Below are 17404 nucleotides of genomic sequence, written 5' to 3' on the forward strand. Positions count from 1 at the left end.
CAGATTTCTCTTTTCTAGGAACCTTACCCACTTCTTCGTCATACCATTTATTTCTATTCTGTTTCCTTCTCTCTCCAAGTACTTCCTGCACTGTTGTATTTATTGCTAGCTTGGTTTCTTCCCACATTTTAATTGATGTCCACATTCCCGTTTCTGCCCATCTGTAGTTTTCTTTCCATCTGGTCTCTATATTCTTCCTCCTCCTCATCCCTTAACAGCTCTACATTATAGACCTTGCTCTGCTCAGCTCTGTCCCTGGGTTTAATTGCCTGTCTTTCTTGGAACTTGATCCTCACTAGTATGTGATCTGAATCACTGTCTGCACCATGCATGCTTCTCACATCCATAATATTGGAGGCATGTCGTGCATCTATCAGCACAGGGTCTATCTGGTTCTTTGTCAGACCATCCGGTGATATCCATGTCTCTTTATGGATCTCCTTATGGGGAAAACATGTGCTCTTAATCATCAGCTCCTTGCCATCCGTTCTCATTGGATTCTTGGTGTTTACTGTGATATCCTGCCACTGGGTGGTTTTCTTTCTCTTTGCCTATTTTGGCATTGTAATCCCCTAGGACAACTTAACATCACACTTGGGCAACTTGTCATATGCTTGCTCCGTTTTTTCATAGAACTGTTCTTTCTCTTCCCCTTCAGCATCCTCTGTTGGGGCATGGACACTAATTAGTGACATGTTGGCAGATCTCCTTTTCAATCTTAACCAGCATAGTCTGAGGCTTATTGCTTCATATTCAGTCATATTATGACTGATCAATTTCTTGACCATAAACCCTGTTCCTATTCAATTTTCTTCCTCCCCACTATTGAACAAAATGTAGTGCTGTAGATCTGCCACCTCGATTGTCTTCCATCTTATCTTCTGTAATGATGCCACATCTATGTTATATTTAAGTAATTCCTCCTCCAATTTTCTACTAGCCCCAGCCTGAAAGATACTTCTGACATTCCATGTTCCAATATATCCATATCGTTGCCATTTAGCACACTTTAGTCACCGTAAGTTTAGGACCGTCCAGTTATCTCTATTTGGTTTCTGAACAATATGTAGTTTTGTGGTGGTGAAGTTGTTAGCCCCAAGCACCAACCCCCAACCTGGAGGACCAGGGTATCTCTCTTAGCCTGGATCATCACCTTACACCTGTCCGGCTTGTGTGGCCCTACCAGGAGCATATGCTCCCGCCGGCCTAGCTCTAAGGATCATTTGAACACGCAAGCCTCCAAAACACCCGGCAAAATGTATTTTGCCTTTGTCAAGGTGGTGATACCATTGGGAGGACGGAGATGACTTTGCTTTTTAAATACTAGTACTCGTGTTTATTATTGTTTGTTTATTTATACCCTCTGCTTTGTAATTCAGTGACCATGGAATGGCTCGTGATGAGTAAATTACTGTATATTTATTTTTATTGCATACTTTTGTTGTTATTATTACTACATATCCCTTAAAATGTAAATAAACTAACGTTAAATATAGTAAATTATGCTTATTTCATTGCATAATGATATTGCTATGACAACATGACTTCTTTATGATGTAGATACAGTATAAAAGTATTTCTTCCCAAATACATTTGTTATACACTCCCATGGATGAGGAATGCAGACAAATACACCCACGGTATCCCCTACCAGTTGTAAGAGGTGACTAAAAGGGGTGACGAAGGGATGATTGTATTAGAACCATGAAACTACTTGTGATTAGTACCATCACGTGGGGAATAGCATGGGTCGCCTTTACTTGCGAATAGTACCACTATGTTAGGTACACAATAGGTTTGTGATTAGTATCAACATAAGGTGAGAGTACGGGTTTTCCAGTACCCGTGATTAGTACCATTGTGAGAAACACCACGTGTCTGGGCATCGCCTGTGATTAGTACCACTATATCAGCGGCACCGTGGGAGTAACACGATGGGAATACCGGCGCCCGTAATTAGTACACTTAGGTGAGGAACACCATGGGTTTGCGTTGCCTATGATTGGCGCCATTATGTGAGAAACACCATAGGTCTGCGTTACCTGTACAAAGTAGAATAGTTGTGAGTAGTACCATAATGTGTTGAACACCGTGAGTTTACACTATTTCTGATTAGTACCGCACCATGACAAATACCATGGTTCTACTTTACTAGCAGTAAGTACCATTATGAGGGGCTGTTGACCTGAATTTTGGACTGATTTAGACAACACGCATCCTCGATTCAGGATTGTGCTTTAGAAACAGTCCCTTGGTCAGTAATACTATTGTTTATGATAGTTTCTGAACTGGATCCACTGATTTTTTAAAAATTCATATCCAACCATTCATTCTTAATCAACATGCTGTTTTTTTTAAATTCTGGTCAGTGGATGATTTTGAACTTTTAAAATTGTCTCATTTTGTGCCATTAGGGGCTGTTGACCTAGATGTTAGGCCCCTTCAAACAACAAGCATCATCATCATCATCATCATCATCATCATCATCATCAGATTTGTTACACCTACACCAATCAAACTACAAACTAGGGAAGTATCTTTTACTAAGATACATAATGTTCTTACATATATGTATAATTGAAGAACTGAAGATCCATATACAGGTAAGTGGGTTGCCTTGTGGTAGAAGTTGAAACTGTGTAATTTGGGAGAGCAAGCCCATGTGGTAGGCCTATTACGCGTCATAAGAAACTGAGTGAACTGGCTGTGCAGTTCGATGACATTGCTGTGAGCTTGCTTTCAGGGAGATGGTGGATTCAAGCCCCACAGTCGGCAGGTCTGAAGTTATAATGCCAATTTAAATGGTCCGTTATTGGACATTATACATTTTCCAGCTAACTCATTCCTGGTTGCCAGCTTTTCGCCTCCATGTGCTAGGTTGGGCTCATCAGTTGGTACGCAGCACACCTACCAAGATGCTGGCTAGTGCATACCATGGAGGCCACTGCGTATGCTAGGCCTACTTGTGTTTTTTTTGTTGTGTGTGTGTGTGGTTCCCTAATTTTCATTTCAGGCTAATGCTGTGGCTGTACCTTTATTAAGGCAAAAACCGCTTATTTTCATTTTAAGCCCTAGCCTTCTTTCCTATACCATTCTTGCCGTACAACCTGTTTTCATGTGATTTAAGCCAATATATATGTAAAAATCTGGTAATGTTATTTGACTCATTAGCACCCTTGTACCTTTCCTCGGTTTCCCTAATGTTGTGAGCTTGAGATACACCAAGTTGCAAGCTGAAAATATGTTTAAAATGCCCCCATCCCCTACTGGTTATTGAAGAAAGAAGACAACATCCAAGCAAAAGGAAGGACACCGGGCTGTGTGGCTCAGACGGCTGAGGCACTGGCCTTCTGTCCTCAACTTGGCAGGTTCAATCCTGGCTTGGTCCGGTGGTATTTGAAGGTACTCAAATACATCAGTCTCATGTCTAGAGATGGGAATTATAGGCACAAATAGGTTAGAGAGCAAACGTATTTGAACAAGGCGCAAGTGAAATCTAGCCGCTCTACAGATATGTCGGGGAGTTGCATAAATTTTAGGGGTTCTAATAGTTCAGATCGATAATATTTATACAAATCTCACCGCAGAACCGTCATGCGGGTACCATACACTTGCGCCTTGTTCAAATACATTTGCATTCTAACCTATTCGTGCCTATAATTCCCACCTCTACTCATGTCCATAGATTTACTGGCACATAAAAAAACTCCTTCAGGACAAAATTCTGCCACCTTGGCGCCTCTGAAAACCGTAAAAGTACTTAGTGGGATGTAAAGCTATCAGCATTATTACTAAAAGGAAGGACAAATATGCTCTATGCGGTAAGTCCTTGAACTTACAGAAATTGCAATGTATTATGCAATCTAGCTTCTTTCTCCCTTTCCCCTCCCCGTTCCTTTAATAATACAGCTTTAGTAATGTGTACATCAGAATAAAGACGGGAAATGTTTTAAATTAATTTAAGCGAGTGAAGGAGAGAATGTATGACTAGCTCAGGTTGGTGGGTTCGAGTCCGGCGGTACTTGAAAGTGCTCAAATATACCGGTCTCATGTCTAGATCTACCAGTACATAAAATAACTCTTGCGGATGAAATTCTGGCACCTCGGTGTATATGAAAATGATAGAAGTAGATAGTAGAACTAATATTCAATTCTTCAGTGAGCTTGAAAGCTGACCTAATTTCCGTTCACGTAGCTTGGCACATTAGTGTTCCTATATGGTGGGTTCGAGTCCGGCGGTATTTGAAATTGCTCAAATACGCCAGTCTCATGTCTAGATCTACCGGTACACAAAATAACACTTGCGGGACGAAATTTTGGCAGTAGAACTTATAACATTATTTTCAAATCCGCAGTGAACTTGAAAGCTGACCTAATTTCCGTTCACGGAGCTCGGCACATTAGTATTCCTATGTGTTTCCTAATAAGCTTGAAGATATAACCAGCCTGCAGGCTGAAAATATGCCCAATAATCTCTCTCCTTACTGGTTACTGGTATTGAAGAGAGAAGGAAATTTTCGCGCAAAAGAAAGGGAAGTCATTGGATGTCTGGAACTTTTGAAAATCACACTGCAAACACTTATTAAATAAATTGCATTGTTTAACACGCCCCTCTTTTCAAGAATATGGTTATAGTACGTATATCAAAATAAAGACAGAAATATGCAACATTAATTTGAGTGAGAAAGTGTGTTTATTTCCTTAATTCCTCATTGAGCGTGGAAACAGACTTAATTATGAACATCTTGATTTATTTCATCTTAACTTTTATCATTTACTAGGGTACCGGTAGGGAAACATTCATTATCGACGCTTACATTGAGGTTAGTTTGTTATGGATGTGTCTGGTGATTTTAATATGTAACTAGGCAGTTTGGCAGCAGTGATCAGCCATTACAAAAAAAGAGAAAAGAAGAGAATCGGGCGGCGATATTTACTTTCTGGTGTATTGCCTTACGTGGCGATTACTATACATTAATACCTTTATGTATATTAACTAATAGTTAATGTGCCTTTCTAAATGGAGAAGCCATGGGGAAGCATTATGTCCAAACGTCCAAATTGGCATGTTTGAGAGTAAAATGGTTAATATAACACAATTCAGGTACTTAGGTATGGAGTTATCTTTTAGGCCTAAAATTCGTTTGTGGAACTTAACTTAAACTTAATTCTAAATTACAAGTACATTAAACACTTTAAAATACATACACACAATAAGCATTCCTTCAGTTTATAAATCTACTCACACCACTTTTCTGTCTTTTACAGACAACATATATCAGCATACAGTTATAGATGAGGAAGGAGCCACCACTCTGCATCAGAAATACTTACGCACAACCTAGACCACAATTTACTCCAATACTTAAAGATAATACCAATCACAGCTGCACATATTTACCTCCGTCTATATACTGGATTTGTTAATAATAGAGGATTTTACCACCCATACAAGTAGAAACATTTTAACACAAAATAGGACTTCCTAAAAGAGCAATGCCCATGAACGCAAGCACTGATTTATTCTGTAAATATATTGGACTCAAAACAAGAACTAGACTTACGCAAGACGTATAAATTCATTTCATCGAAAGTGTTTTATAGGCACTATTATAAAGGATTTTAACATGTACTGTGTATTGTAATATGTGATTTTAACAAGCACTATGTATATTTTTTTTTTTTTTTTTTTTTTTTTTTGCTAGGGGCTTTACGTCGCACCGACACAGATAGGTCTTATGGCGACGATGGGATAGGAAAGGCCTAGGAGTTGGAAGGAAGCGGCCGTGGCCTTAATTAAGGTACAGCCCCAGCATTTGCCTGGTGTGAAAATGGGAAACCACGGAAAACCATCTTCAGGGCTGCCGATAGTGGGATTCGAACCTACTATCTCCCGGATGCAAGCTCACAGCCGCGCGCCTCTACGCGCACGGCCAACTCGCCCGGTACTATGTATTTTAAAGTGTTTAATGTACTTGTAATTTAGAATTAAGTTTAAGTTAAGTTCCACAAACGAATTTTAGGCCTAAAAGATAACTCCATACCTAAGTACCTGAATTGTATTATATTAACCATTTTACTCTCAAACATGCCAATTTGGACGCTTGGACATAATGCTTCCCCGTGGCTTCCCCATTTAGAAAGGCACATTAACTATTAGTTGACATATGTAAAGGAATCAATTGTAACGGTCACTCACCTAATTACGGCTGCCGTCAACTGGAACTCCACTTGTCTTCCTTTACTCGCCGTTATTATCACTCATCTAACCGGCATTGGACTTTTGCTGCCGCCTCGCCTTGCGTCCGTCCTCCTGAACAGCTCACTGCATACTGGTTCACCACTGGATTACGTCACCCGCTGCGTCACTGTCTGATGCTTCTCGATGTTTTGTGTGCTTCATTCTTGAACTTTCTGTGGTGGTATAAATACTTCCCCCACTCACTCGGTCTTCAGTCCAGCGCTGATACCGAGTGAGGTTGGAGGGTCGTCTAAGGAGTTCCCAGTATTCTGCTGGGAAGCTCCATTTCTTTTCTGCTACTTTGGGTGAGCAACAGAGTACTTTATTTATTATCACCACCATCATTCTTTATTTAATGGATTTTGAGCTTACCTTCATTGCTGTGGCCAGTTTTCTTCTTAGTTTGACATGAGTGTTATTTCCCCTCAAAACATGAACTACAATTAATCATAATTTCAAGAGTTTGTGAATGATTGAACAAGTGGCCTGGACTCTGCAACTTTAACATGAACTGTTCCTGCACTCCGCAACTTATAGTGCTCAGGCGACTCCCACTGTTGTGATCCCGTCCTTGCCCCTTCCCAGTGCCTGCCTTCTCCTTTTGTTCATCCTTTTTTAAATTGTGTCATTTTTCTCCAAGGCTTGTAGTTCACCATGTCCGTTTGATTTCCCTCACATTATTGTTTGTAAATGGTCTAGGGATTTTCTTGTGATGTACATTATTCACGATGATCGTTTCATTTATGTATCAGATTTACGAACTTCTAAGTTGTGATTTGAGGTTAATTTCCTAGTAGAAAGAATACACTGTTTGATTAAGCTTTATTATTGTTCTTATTCCTACCACTGACCTCTCATTGGTCTTAGCCCTTTTCTCTTTGGATGGCCTGTCAATGAATCTTTATCAACTGCTGTATGTCGAAACAAGTTTGATTCCTTCTACACTCCTAATTCGTAACACAATGTACAGCTGATGATGACTGTTTATGGTCAAAACCGGTCCTGTAGTTAATAATAAAATTGTATTGATAAGGTGGAACCTTTCCTTATCTATATATTAGTGAACTATCAATATGGAAATGAAACTGCTAAATCAAGGACAGATGTTTGACCTCCAGAGATAATCACCAAATCAGTTTTACGCTGTTGCACTTCTTGAGTTGTGTGTCCGAAGAAGCTGTTCAGGACCATCACTATCACTATCGCCATATTCAATAGTTTTTACAATATGGCCTCTTTAAGTCCGAAGCAAGGTAGGTTTTCATGAGGTCTCTCCATCTGGGACGGTCTTGAGTGATGTTCTGCCAACTGATCCCAGTAATCTTACAGATGTCTTTATCCCATCTGTCCGGTGGTCTTCCCTTAGGTCTCAGATAATTTTTCGGACTCCACTCAAGCACAAGCTTTGTCCACCTACCATCAGTTCTCCGAGCAACATGGCCTGCCCACTGCCATTTTAGGGTAAATACCCTTTCTAAAATGTCACTGATCTTTGTGACTGACCTGATGTAATCTGCTCTCTTCCTGTCTTTCTTCGTGAAGCCTAGCATAAACCGTTCCATAGCTCTTTGGGTTGTTCTGAGTTTTTGCTTAAACTTGCTCATCATGTTACGTAAATTTAGCACTGCAGCTGGACGATATTACCAAACATACATCACCCAGTCAACCATAAGGTCACTGTCCATTCACCCTTTTGGATTTGCTCTCACCAGCATGCCTTTCAGTAATACTTTTGGAATGGTGTATCTTTCAAATATCACATAAGGTGGTAGCTTTCGCCCATCGCCAGTTATATACAACATGACCGTACACCCTTCTTTTTCATTGTTGCCTGTTTTTATTATGCTGGATTATCCTTCCTATTGACCACTGTTTAGCAGCATTTCAAAATAGACTGACGGTTGAATCGCATAACCAATATTTGTGATAAGTATGAAAATTCTCGGAATAACCTGGTTCTGTGGAAGCCTAATCCACTGCTAATTGAAAATATCTTGTTAGCCAGCCCCGGTTAGCTTTGAAGCCTATAATACCTAGTTCTTTGGCTATTAAAGGTCTGCATTTCACATCTGCAGTAGATCGAGAGAAGGCAATAGTGTAGTTAAGTAATGCTCTACTACTGTGTGTGTCTTTTCTGACCACTTGGTGCTAGACAGTCTGAGCTAACACACCATATTCGGTTCAACTGAATTGCATTCACATTTGCTGTGTGAACATGGAACAGGAGTCCAAGGACATGGCAAAAGTAAAGCTTGAGAAGAAGGAATATGAATTACAAAAGAAAGAAGGGTTATGAAGACTGAAGCTAGGGAAGACTTCCTGCTAGTAACAGATGTGAATGGACATGTTAGAATGTGTGTCATGTAAATGTTGTGCTCCCTTATTGATGTTTGAATATACTATGACACATATGAAAACATACACCATGCAGTCTAATGCAGTGCATTCATCAAACACCGCACTGCATGATGTCAAACAAAGCCATCAATGCGACAAGTTAAAGTAACACACGTTAAGCTGGTAACCCAATCAGTGACAAAAAGAACTTTCTTGATTCGTTCTGTATTGAAACAAATAAAACAATAATGGTAAATGTTTGTGACGATGTGAAAAAAGGTTAGTAAGGTGACAAGCTGATCTCACATTGTTAATGGTAAGTTTGTAATTACGTGGGTGGATCAAACATTAACAGGACTTAATTTATTGCGTGCTTGTAGAATGCCTGAGGAGTTTGATACTTCTAAGACATGTGTGGTGTAGATGCTAAGAGGGGGAGGTAGCATTGGGAGCTCGTCTCGTTCACACGGTCAGTCGCTATCACGATGAGTGAAAGAGAAGTGCACCCCACCAATGCATAATGTATTGTAATAAATTTTCTTCTGAATGAGAATGTCAATGGAGCTGAAATTCACCGTCGATTGCTCGCACAGTTTGGAGAAAGAACACTTTCATGGACCCGAGTGAAGCACTGGTACAGCGAGTTCAAGAAAGGACAAGAACATGTTGAAAACAGTGCTCACTCACGTTGCTCTCGCACCAGCATCACGACCCAGAACATTCGAGCTGTTAGTGAACTCGCTGAAATGGATCTTCACCTCAAAGTGCTTGGAATATCTCAAGAACTTCTCCCAAGCTACAGGAGTATCCAATCAATCATCTGGCAGGAGTTGAGAATGCTGACTTGTCTGGCTGGTTGAGACAGATATTTCGTTGGTGTTCCTTGATACGAGTACCAGTGAACCGGCAAGACTGGCCAATGCATACCTTGCCGTAAGAACAGGGAATTTTGACATCCTAGAATGTAATAATGGGGACAATCTGTCTTTGCTTTTATCTAGTAACTATTGTTTTCAAAGCAATAATATGGCACAAAAAAAAACTTACAGGATTGGTTTCAGGTGATCCTGGTCTGCCTGGTTCTTCATCCTTGATAAATTCTTGCATAAGCGTTGCAGCCCTGAAAAGATGTGTGTAAAGTATTTCCAATGAGTTGGTTATGTGTAAACAATTAATAACTGTGAATAAAACTAAACACACTGTACTCACACAAAAAACTGTGTTTTAATGTAGTAGATATAATGAAGTACAATTAACATATGTTTTAGGCATATTTTAAACTAAAATAAATTGTAGAAAGAGAAAACAGAAATACAGCTATAAAACTAATGTAGGGCAAGTAATAACCAATGAAAGGAGCAAAAGGTCAGAAATTATACCCAAATAAGTCAGTATAAGGAAATTATTATGAATCTTGCATAATTAATGAAGCACCTTATTCAACTGATCACTAAATTAAATAAATTACTATGATATTCCTAAACAAAAAAAGCAAGAATAAGATATGTTGCAGATACTCCATACATCTTAATAAATGAAGATTGATGTCATCATTAGGGTGGTAGTGAGTTTGCTCTGCATTGTCCAGTAGAATTTACAATTATTTTAAACTTCCAAGATAATAATAGTTTTAGAAGATATATGGGAAAATACATTCAGTTTATTCTGAACTATAATTACTAGATTGTGTGCCAAAAGCCTGAATTCAATTTTAAACCTTTCTGCAGTGTTCATATGAAGTGATTTGTCCACTGGATGGAGACGATAAGTCTTGAGTGGAACCCTTGGTGTTATTCGACAGGAGTAGACTACGTGCCGACACCGGATTTTACCCTCTCCATACCTTATTATTATCACATTCCACATCCAGATGTGGAGATCGCCCACTGACGTCAAAGAGAAAGACTTGCACCAGGAAATTCCAACATGCCCTCGGACACTCCTCACCATTATTACTACAAATTACATTTATCGGCCACACTGGGCCACTTGAGTCGTTCCACATTCACTTTCTATTTGAAGGATGTGCTGTTTGGTTCTTAAATAGCAAGGTCCAAATATTAAATAATTCTTCATTGAATTCTTTTAAGACAGTGTTCATTAAAAATCTTGTCTGGACCTGCAGTTCTCCTGTTCATTCGTATTAAGAACGGCAGATTTTACTTCTTCCGGAGTAATGAAATTCTTTATGTTTGGAGCAGGAAGCCTAGATTGCAGTTCCACTATGATGCTATTTTTATTCAAAATTGAGGAGAAATGATCCTTCCATGTTTCCATAGGTATGTCTGAGGTGAGAGTTGATTTTCTTTTTCTCTTGTCAGTATGAAAGAGTCCTGCTGAGCTTCTACCACCTGTATCTCAGCTTGTTCCTCTATCTAAAATGTCCATTTTTCAACTAATAACTGTTTATATTATATTCTTTTGTAAGTGTAACTAATTTGAACTTCATGAGTGCCAAATTGTTTGGCAAGATGCAATAATTGTAATGTTTCATGTCAAAGATTAAAACTTTCAGAATCAAACCATGGTTTAGCAGCTCTAGGTCTGGGTATCCATGCATCTCATACATAGTTTAGAATATTATTCAAAGCAGGGTTGATTTTGTGTTCTATGATTAGAGTTTCAGCAGCTTGTAGGGAAAGCAGGCAGTGTTTCGTCTTAGGCCTGCTAGGAATTGCTAGGCGGGCAATAATTCCATTGTAGAAATTTATCTCCCGTATGCAAATATCAGACTGTGCCTCTAATAATGGGCTTCTTATAAACTCACCCACATACTTCCCAGCATCAGTGGATAGGACCTGACACATCCCATTCTGATGTTTTATTAATTATTAATACAACTTCCCCCATGACGAGGCTGCCACAAGGACAAAGTATGTCGACTACACAGTATTTTGTCTTCTAAGTTTGCTAGTATGCCAGACAGAAATAACCATCGCAAGACTCAGGTATAAGTTTGGAACGAATTTGGAATGTGGCATGATGTATGGTTCTTCAAATGTTATAGATGGTTGCAGAGTATGGTTACTGAACCTCGTATTGTGGCGATAGCGATGTCATGAAGTCATGTCCGGTTGAGACTGAGAGAATCCCATATCTGTACAAGAAATTTAGGGATTGTGCCTTAAGCTCCGATCATGAGTCCATGGACAGAAATATTGTCTAGGTGATATAAGTCCTTATAGTAGTTCACAGTTGGCTGGTAAATCGACTTCTTCTCGGCGTCCAACTCTTCGGCCTGGGCAACGTGCGACTCGAAGCATATTGTGGGATCTAAGATTAGTCCTTGCTTGCTAGCTGGTTGAATAGCTACCATGTCAATACGCCTGTTACTTCCGCTGGTAGCTAGGCCAGAAACCTCTTCGTGCAGCATCAAACCGTGATCCCTCAGCGAGGTCGCGATCACGTGTCGTATTGTATGATGGCGGGAATTTCTCAATACCTCCCCATGAGGACAGGCACCCAGGACATGGGCAAGAGTTTTGTACACTCTGTGGCAATGCCGGCAGAGGGTGTTGTCCTGGGACCTTCCTGGCATGGAGTGAACGGAGCACACATTCGCTGTCATCTTGATGGCCTCTCTCCATTCCGCACAGGATAAGCCTCGGTGATCTCTTATCCATTTGTTTCCTGGTGTGCATTCCTGGAAGAGTCCAACGCCCTTTCCTTTGTGTGGCAGCTTCGTCTATGACTAAACTTCACTGTCTTATAGTATCTGTCAGACCTTCCTTACATTGGGAAGATGGCTGTTTTTGGACATAACTTGATTATTGATTTCTATGCCTAGATCTTGCAAACAAATTGTACGCTCTTGCTTCAAGTTCCTAGTTGCATTCCTAGTAGCCATTATTTGCAAGCGTTAATTTATTACTGATGTTAATATGCTATAGTTTGGCTTCCTAAGTGACGCGAAACAAACCGAGGTCTTTATACTTCCTTTCGGTATACACCATGTGATCCGGAACGTCTGCTGGTAGTTGTAATAATTCTATAGTTCAACTCTTTAATATTAATCCGCATCTGATAGAAAAGTTTGAGGGATCTTGTTTAGGAGAGTAACTTGGAGTGGGTAAATAGAGTAGATGATATTGGACTATTTAAAATTGAAAATTCAAGCTGATTTTGAAGTGCTGATTTCCAGGCTGAATTCCTTAAATCTTTCTATGGCGATCCTGGCTAGTTCAGCAGATGATTCGGTGTTTTTCCCAAATATTACCATATCGTTGGTGAAACACATTATAGTGAGGTTAGGCTGCTAATTTGCGATCGAGTAACAGTAATTCCCTGCTAAAGAATCTTCAGATAGTCCTTCCACAATATGATTGGTAGTGATGTTAAATAATGCCGGTGGCAAAGGGGAGCCTTGAAGCACACCACAATTAATTTTGATGGGTTTTGTTCCCTGTTTTCGGGTCTGTACCTGTGTTACGTTTCTGTCTTGTAGTGCAATTAGCAGCCTCATCAGTTTTTCGGGCACTCCGACTGACTCCAATGTGCTCTGGAGGTGCGCATGTCCGACATTATCAAAAGCTTTTCTAACGTCCAGAAATATAATGCATGCATCATTCTTTTCTTGCCTAGTGGGCTGTCTTCCAAACCTGAGGTGTTTATGTAAGTACCGGGTGTATTGGTGAAACCCCTTTAATTGTCATGAAACACAATGTAGTTCCGAAGCTGTTTATCAAGAACTTTCTCGATGACTCGTCTAATAACTTAGCATATAGTAATTGGACGCCAGTTACTGGGATCATTTACATCACCTCCTTTATGAACCAGAATTGTACGGGCTTTCTTGAAAGTCGATAGTATTAACCCTGTTGTTAGCATTCTAGTGGTGATGATTGCGATTATCTCTGAAATCGTGCTGTTTTTAATAGCTCAGAAGATTACATGATCAGAACCGCTTGCAGTGTCTATCTTGATTTTCTGTGTTGCCTGAACAATGTCTTCTTTAGATATGACCGGATTGTATAAATTGTTAGTCTCCATGCGTTCACTCTCAGTGCCTTTCTGAGGGTATTCTGGTCTTTTGTGGTTGTTCGGCCTAGAAAATATGTCCGAAAAGTACGTGTGCAATACTTCTTCTTTCAGCCTGCAAATTGGTTGTTCGTTTGCAAACATGTTGCGTATGGCTTGTCGCCGCTTATTGTAATAGTAGAACAGAGTTATTTCATACATGTACTTCCTTCTTCTCTTCCCACTTCCCCTTTTTGTTAATCTTTCAGGGTTTGAAGAGGTCCTATATGAAAGTTGGGAAGAATTAAGTTGGCATTTTCTTCTCGGTTCATAATATTTCTGAGCAGGATGTTTCGGCCCGGAAGAATATGTGGTACTGAAGCTAAGAATTGGACAAGGTCATTAACAGCATTGTCGAAGTAGTCGTCAGTTAGGTTTTCAGAAAACTTTGATTTCCATTTAATCAGATCGCGGTTGTACTCATCCATATTCAGAGCTGGAGTAGTAGCAGTGTTGGTTGTGGCATCACTGGACTAGCGATTCTCTGGGGAATTTCGTAAAATATTGATATTACTCAGCTTCTTGACCAAGGTATCTCTGTACACTGTAAGGTTAGCTCTGCTAATGTGTATGCTTACACCCCTATCGGATCAATAATATTTTGTTGTTCATTGGAAAGATTATTAGCCATACTATGAACATGTGTATTTGATCATATAACTTATAATTGAAATATTTTTATCGATGCGGTGTTATCCAGAAAAGAATATAAAACGAACCATGCGTTCTTCTATAATCACTGCTGTGTCGACTTGATTTTCTGAATGAGGCAACAGAATACTAAAATATATAACAAGCGACAATCATATAACAAGAGAATAAAAGTAAACCTCACTAAACGTTTCAACTATCAAAAATCTACACCACATGAAAGAACTATATACATTTCTAGTCCTCTCGGATACAGGATGTACTCCACCAGCAAAAACTGTAAAAATATGTAAGTTTAAAGTAATAAATATCTTCCTTTATCATTATCTCCATAAAACTGGGTCACGTTTTTTACGTATACCTTTCGCCAGGTTTGAGTGAAATGTAGATCATATCCTATGCTACACCGTGTGAAGAGTGCAGGTTGTCCTTTTTAAAGATAGTTGTCAAACAAAGTAAACAAACAATGTATACCCTGTGACCTAAGCATCATCATGGAGAGAGTATAAAGTTTCCATCTTCATTGTGATTCCTATGAGAGCGATGGAATACGCCTCTTCTTAGTATTATCTATGGACAATTATAGTCAAAACAAGATGGTTCTCACTTAGGGCACAAAATTTATAAGAAATACGATCCCAACATTGATTAAAAAGTCAAAGATTCACCTGACAATACTAACACGTAATTATAATTCAAAACAATGTCAGAATCACTTCCCTGACAGCATGAATGAAGTGTAATTATTCCAAACAGATCTATGTTTTGCGCACCAAATCTACACATGAACTTATTGCATGGAGTTTCTACATCTCTTTCATCTGGCGATGAGGAACGTAAGAATTTGGAAAACACCAAAATGAAATAACAATCATGAAGGGACAGGGAAGGGAAATACCTACGTAAATCCTTAATGGCTGACAACCACGTATTACGTAATTGATAGCCCCCGTGTCCCTGTTGAAACTGTTAGGATTTCCACGTATTTCCACAGGCTTCCCGTATAATCCTGCATCTGTAGTGTCTAGTCTGGGTAAGAGCTCTAGCATCTTGGAACACGACATCATGACCCGACGAGAGAGCATGCTCAGCTATTGCTGATTTGTCTGGCTGGTTGAGATGAATATTCCGTTCATGTTCCTTGATAGGAGTACCAATGGACCAGCATGTTTGGCCAATGTATACTTAACCGCAAGTACAGGGAATTTCGTATACCCCAGGATGTAAAAGTGGGGACAATTTGTCCTTGATTTTACCCAGACTGGGAGCAATTTTAGTGATAGTGCCAAACACTGTTTTTATATTGTGTTTATGGAGGACCTTGGCAATTCAATCTGTGGTGTTGTGAATGTAAGACAGGTAGGCAGTTCCCTTCACTTCTTCCTTCTGAGAGCTTTGGTTGGTCGTTTCTCTGGAATGCAGGGCTCTGTGAATCTGCAAATCGCTGTAACCATTACCCTTGAACGTGACTGAGTGTGTCCATCTCTACCTGGATATTTGATGACTCACAAATTCATCTCACCCTCTTGGTGAGTGTCGTGAGAATGCCTTGTCTTTGTGCTGGATGGTGGTGAGATTCTGCCGTCCAGTTTCTTTCTTACTAGAACATCCAAGAAAGGAAGGCATCGGTCCGACTCCATTTCCATAGTGAATTTAATTGGAGGATATTGCTGATTTAGGTTATTTAGAAATAGATGCAGTTTCTCAGGACCTTCTGTCCAGACCACAAATGTATCATCAACATACCTCCACCAAATCATAGGTTTGACGGGCGCCGAAGCAATAGCCTCCTCCTCAAAATGCTCCATAAAGAAATTAGCCACTACGGGCGAAAGAGGACTTCCCATAGCCTTTCCGTTAGACTTTTCGTAAAAATTCCCACACGCTAAGGCCAGCAGAATATATCAACGCGCTAGCAAGGCTCTTGTGATTGAGAGAGTACATTACACTCGTGGCTGTCTTTCAATCGCATTACTGCTATACAGGCTGTACGCAAATTCAACCAGGTGTCATCCAGAAAGATATAGAAGTTCCTCTGACTAGCTCAGAAACAGGCAGTCTCTCGAATGAACCTGGATGCTAGTAAAACTGTTGTCAATCTTTCCAAGAAATCCTTGGACGAGAACCAAACAGCAGTTCTAGCCAGGGGTCTTAATTTCGCTGTCGCTCCCTCTAAAATTCCCAGTGAGAAGTTAATTACTTCCACTGAAGCAGCCATTCACAAACTACCTACAGATGAGGCTGAGGAGTTAAGACAAAAATTTGTGAGAATCATAAGGCCTGCTGTTGTCCCTGCACCCAATTTAAAATGAGGCGAGAGGAGAGCTCTGAAGGAACTTAGAGATGATTCTGAACTGACCATTCTCCCAGCTGATAAGGGTAATGCAACGGTGATTATGGACACTGACAAGTATAAGATCTCGGCTACATTGTCAGAGCCACTCGTGTGTCCAACGCCACTGTGAAGCTCTTACGGTAATCTTCAATTCCAAAAGAGGTTAAACAACTGTCCCAGGGGATGCAGTGCCTCCTAGATTAGATGGACTTCCTAAGATCCATTAAGAAGATGTCCCCACAGACCTATTGTTAGTGAGACAGGTTCTCCTACGCATGCTGTGGCTAAATACCTGCGCAAATTTCTTCAGCCACACATAGGATGTACTGAATCATTCTTTAGGGATTCATGGTATTTTGTCAAGTTGTCAACCGTAACCCTTCAACCTTATGCACTTTTGGTGAATTTCGATGTGGAGTCCTTGTTCACTAAAGTACCGATTGACTTGGCCATGTCTCTCATTGAACATCTGTTCCCTAAAGACATTACTAAGCTATTTTACCACTGCATGACTTCCAGCTATTTCTTGTGGGGTGGGAATTTTTACGAACAGACGGACGGAGTGGCTATGGGAAGTCCACTTTCGTCCGTAGTGGCTAATTTCTTTATGGAGCATTTTGAGGAGGAGGCTATCGCTTTGGTGCCCGTCAAACCTATGATTTGGTGGAGGTATGTTGATGATAAATTTGTGGTCTAGACAGAAGGTCCTGAGAAACTTTATCTACTTCTAAACCACCTAAATCAGCAACATCCTTCAATTAAATTCACTATGGAGATGGAGTCGGACCAATGCCTTCCTTTCTTGGATGTTCTAGTAAGAAAGA

At 40.1% G+C, this 17404-nt stretch overlaps 1 protein-coding gene across 1 annotated transcript in view; it reads right to left on the bottom strand.

Annotated features, from left to right (window-relative positions):
- Nucleotides 1-17404, bottom strand: part of LOC136859080 (uncharacterized) — a 357013-nt gene that overhangs the window by 273037 nt on the left and 66572 nt on the right. Inside the window, exon 5 of the mRNA XM_067138671.2 lies at nucleotides 9626-9698. Coding sequence (XP_066994772.2) covers nucleotides 9626-9698 — 73 coding nt within the window. The remainder of the gene's footprint in view (nucleotides 1-9625; nucleotides 9699-17404) is intronic.

The sequence above is a fragment of the Anabrus simplex genome, chromosome 1 (genome assembly GCF_040414725.1).
Source record: "Anabrus simplex isolate iqAnaSimp1 chromosome 1, ASM4041472v1, whole genome shotgun sequence".
NCBI classification, from domain to species: Eukaryota; Metazoa; Arthropoda; class Insecta; order Orthoptera; family Tettigoniidae; genus Anabrus; species Anabrus simplex.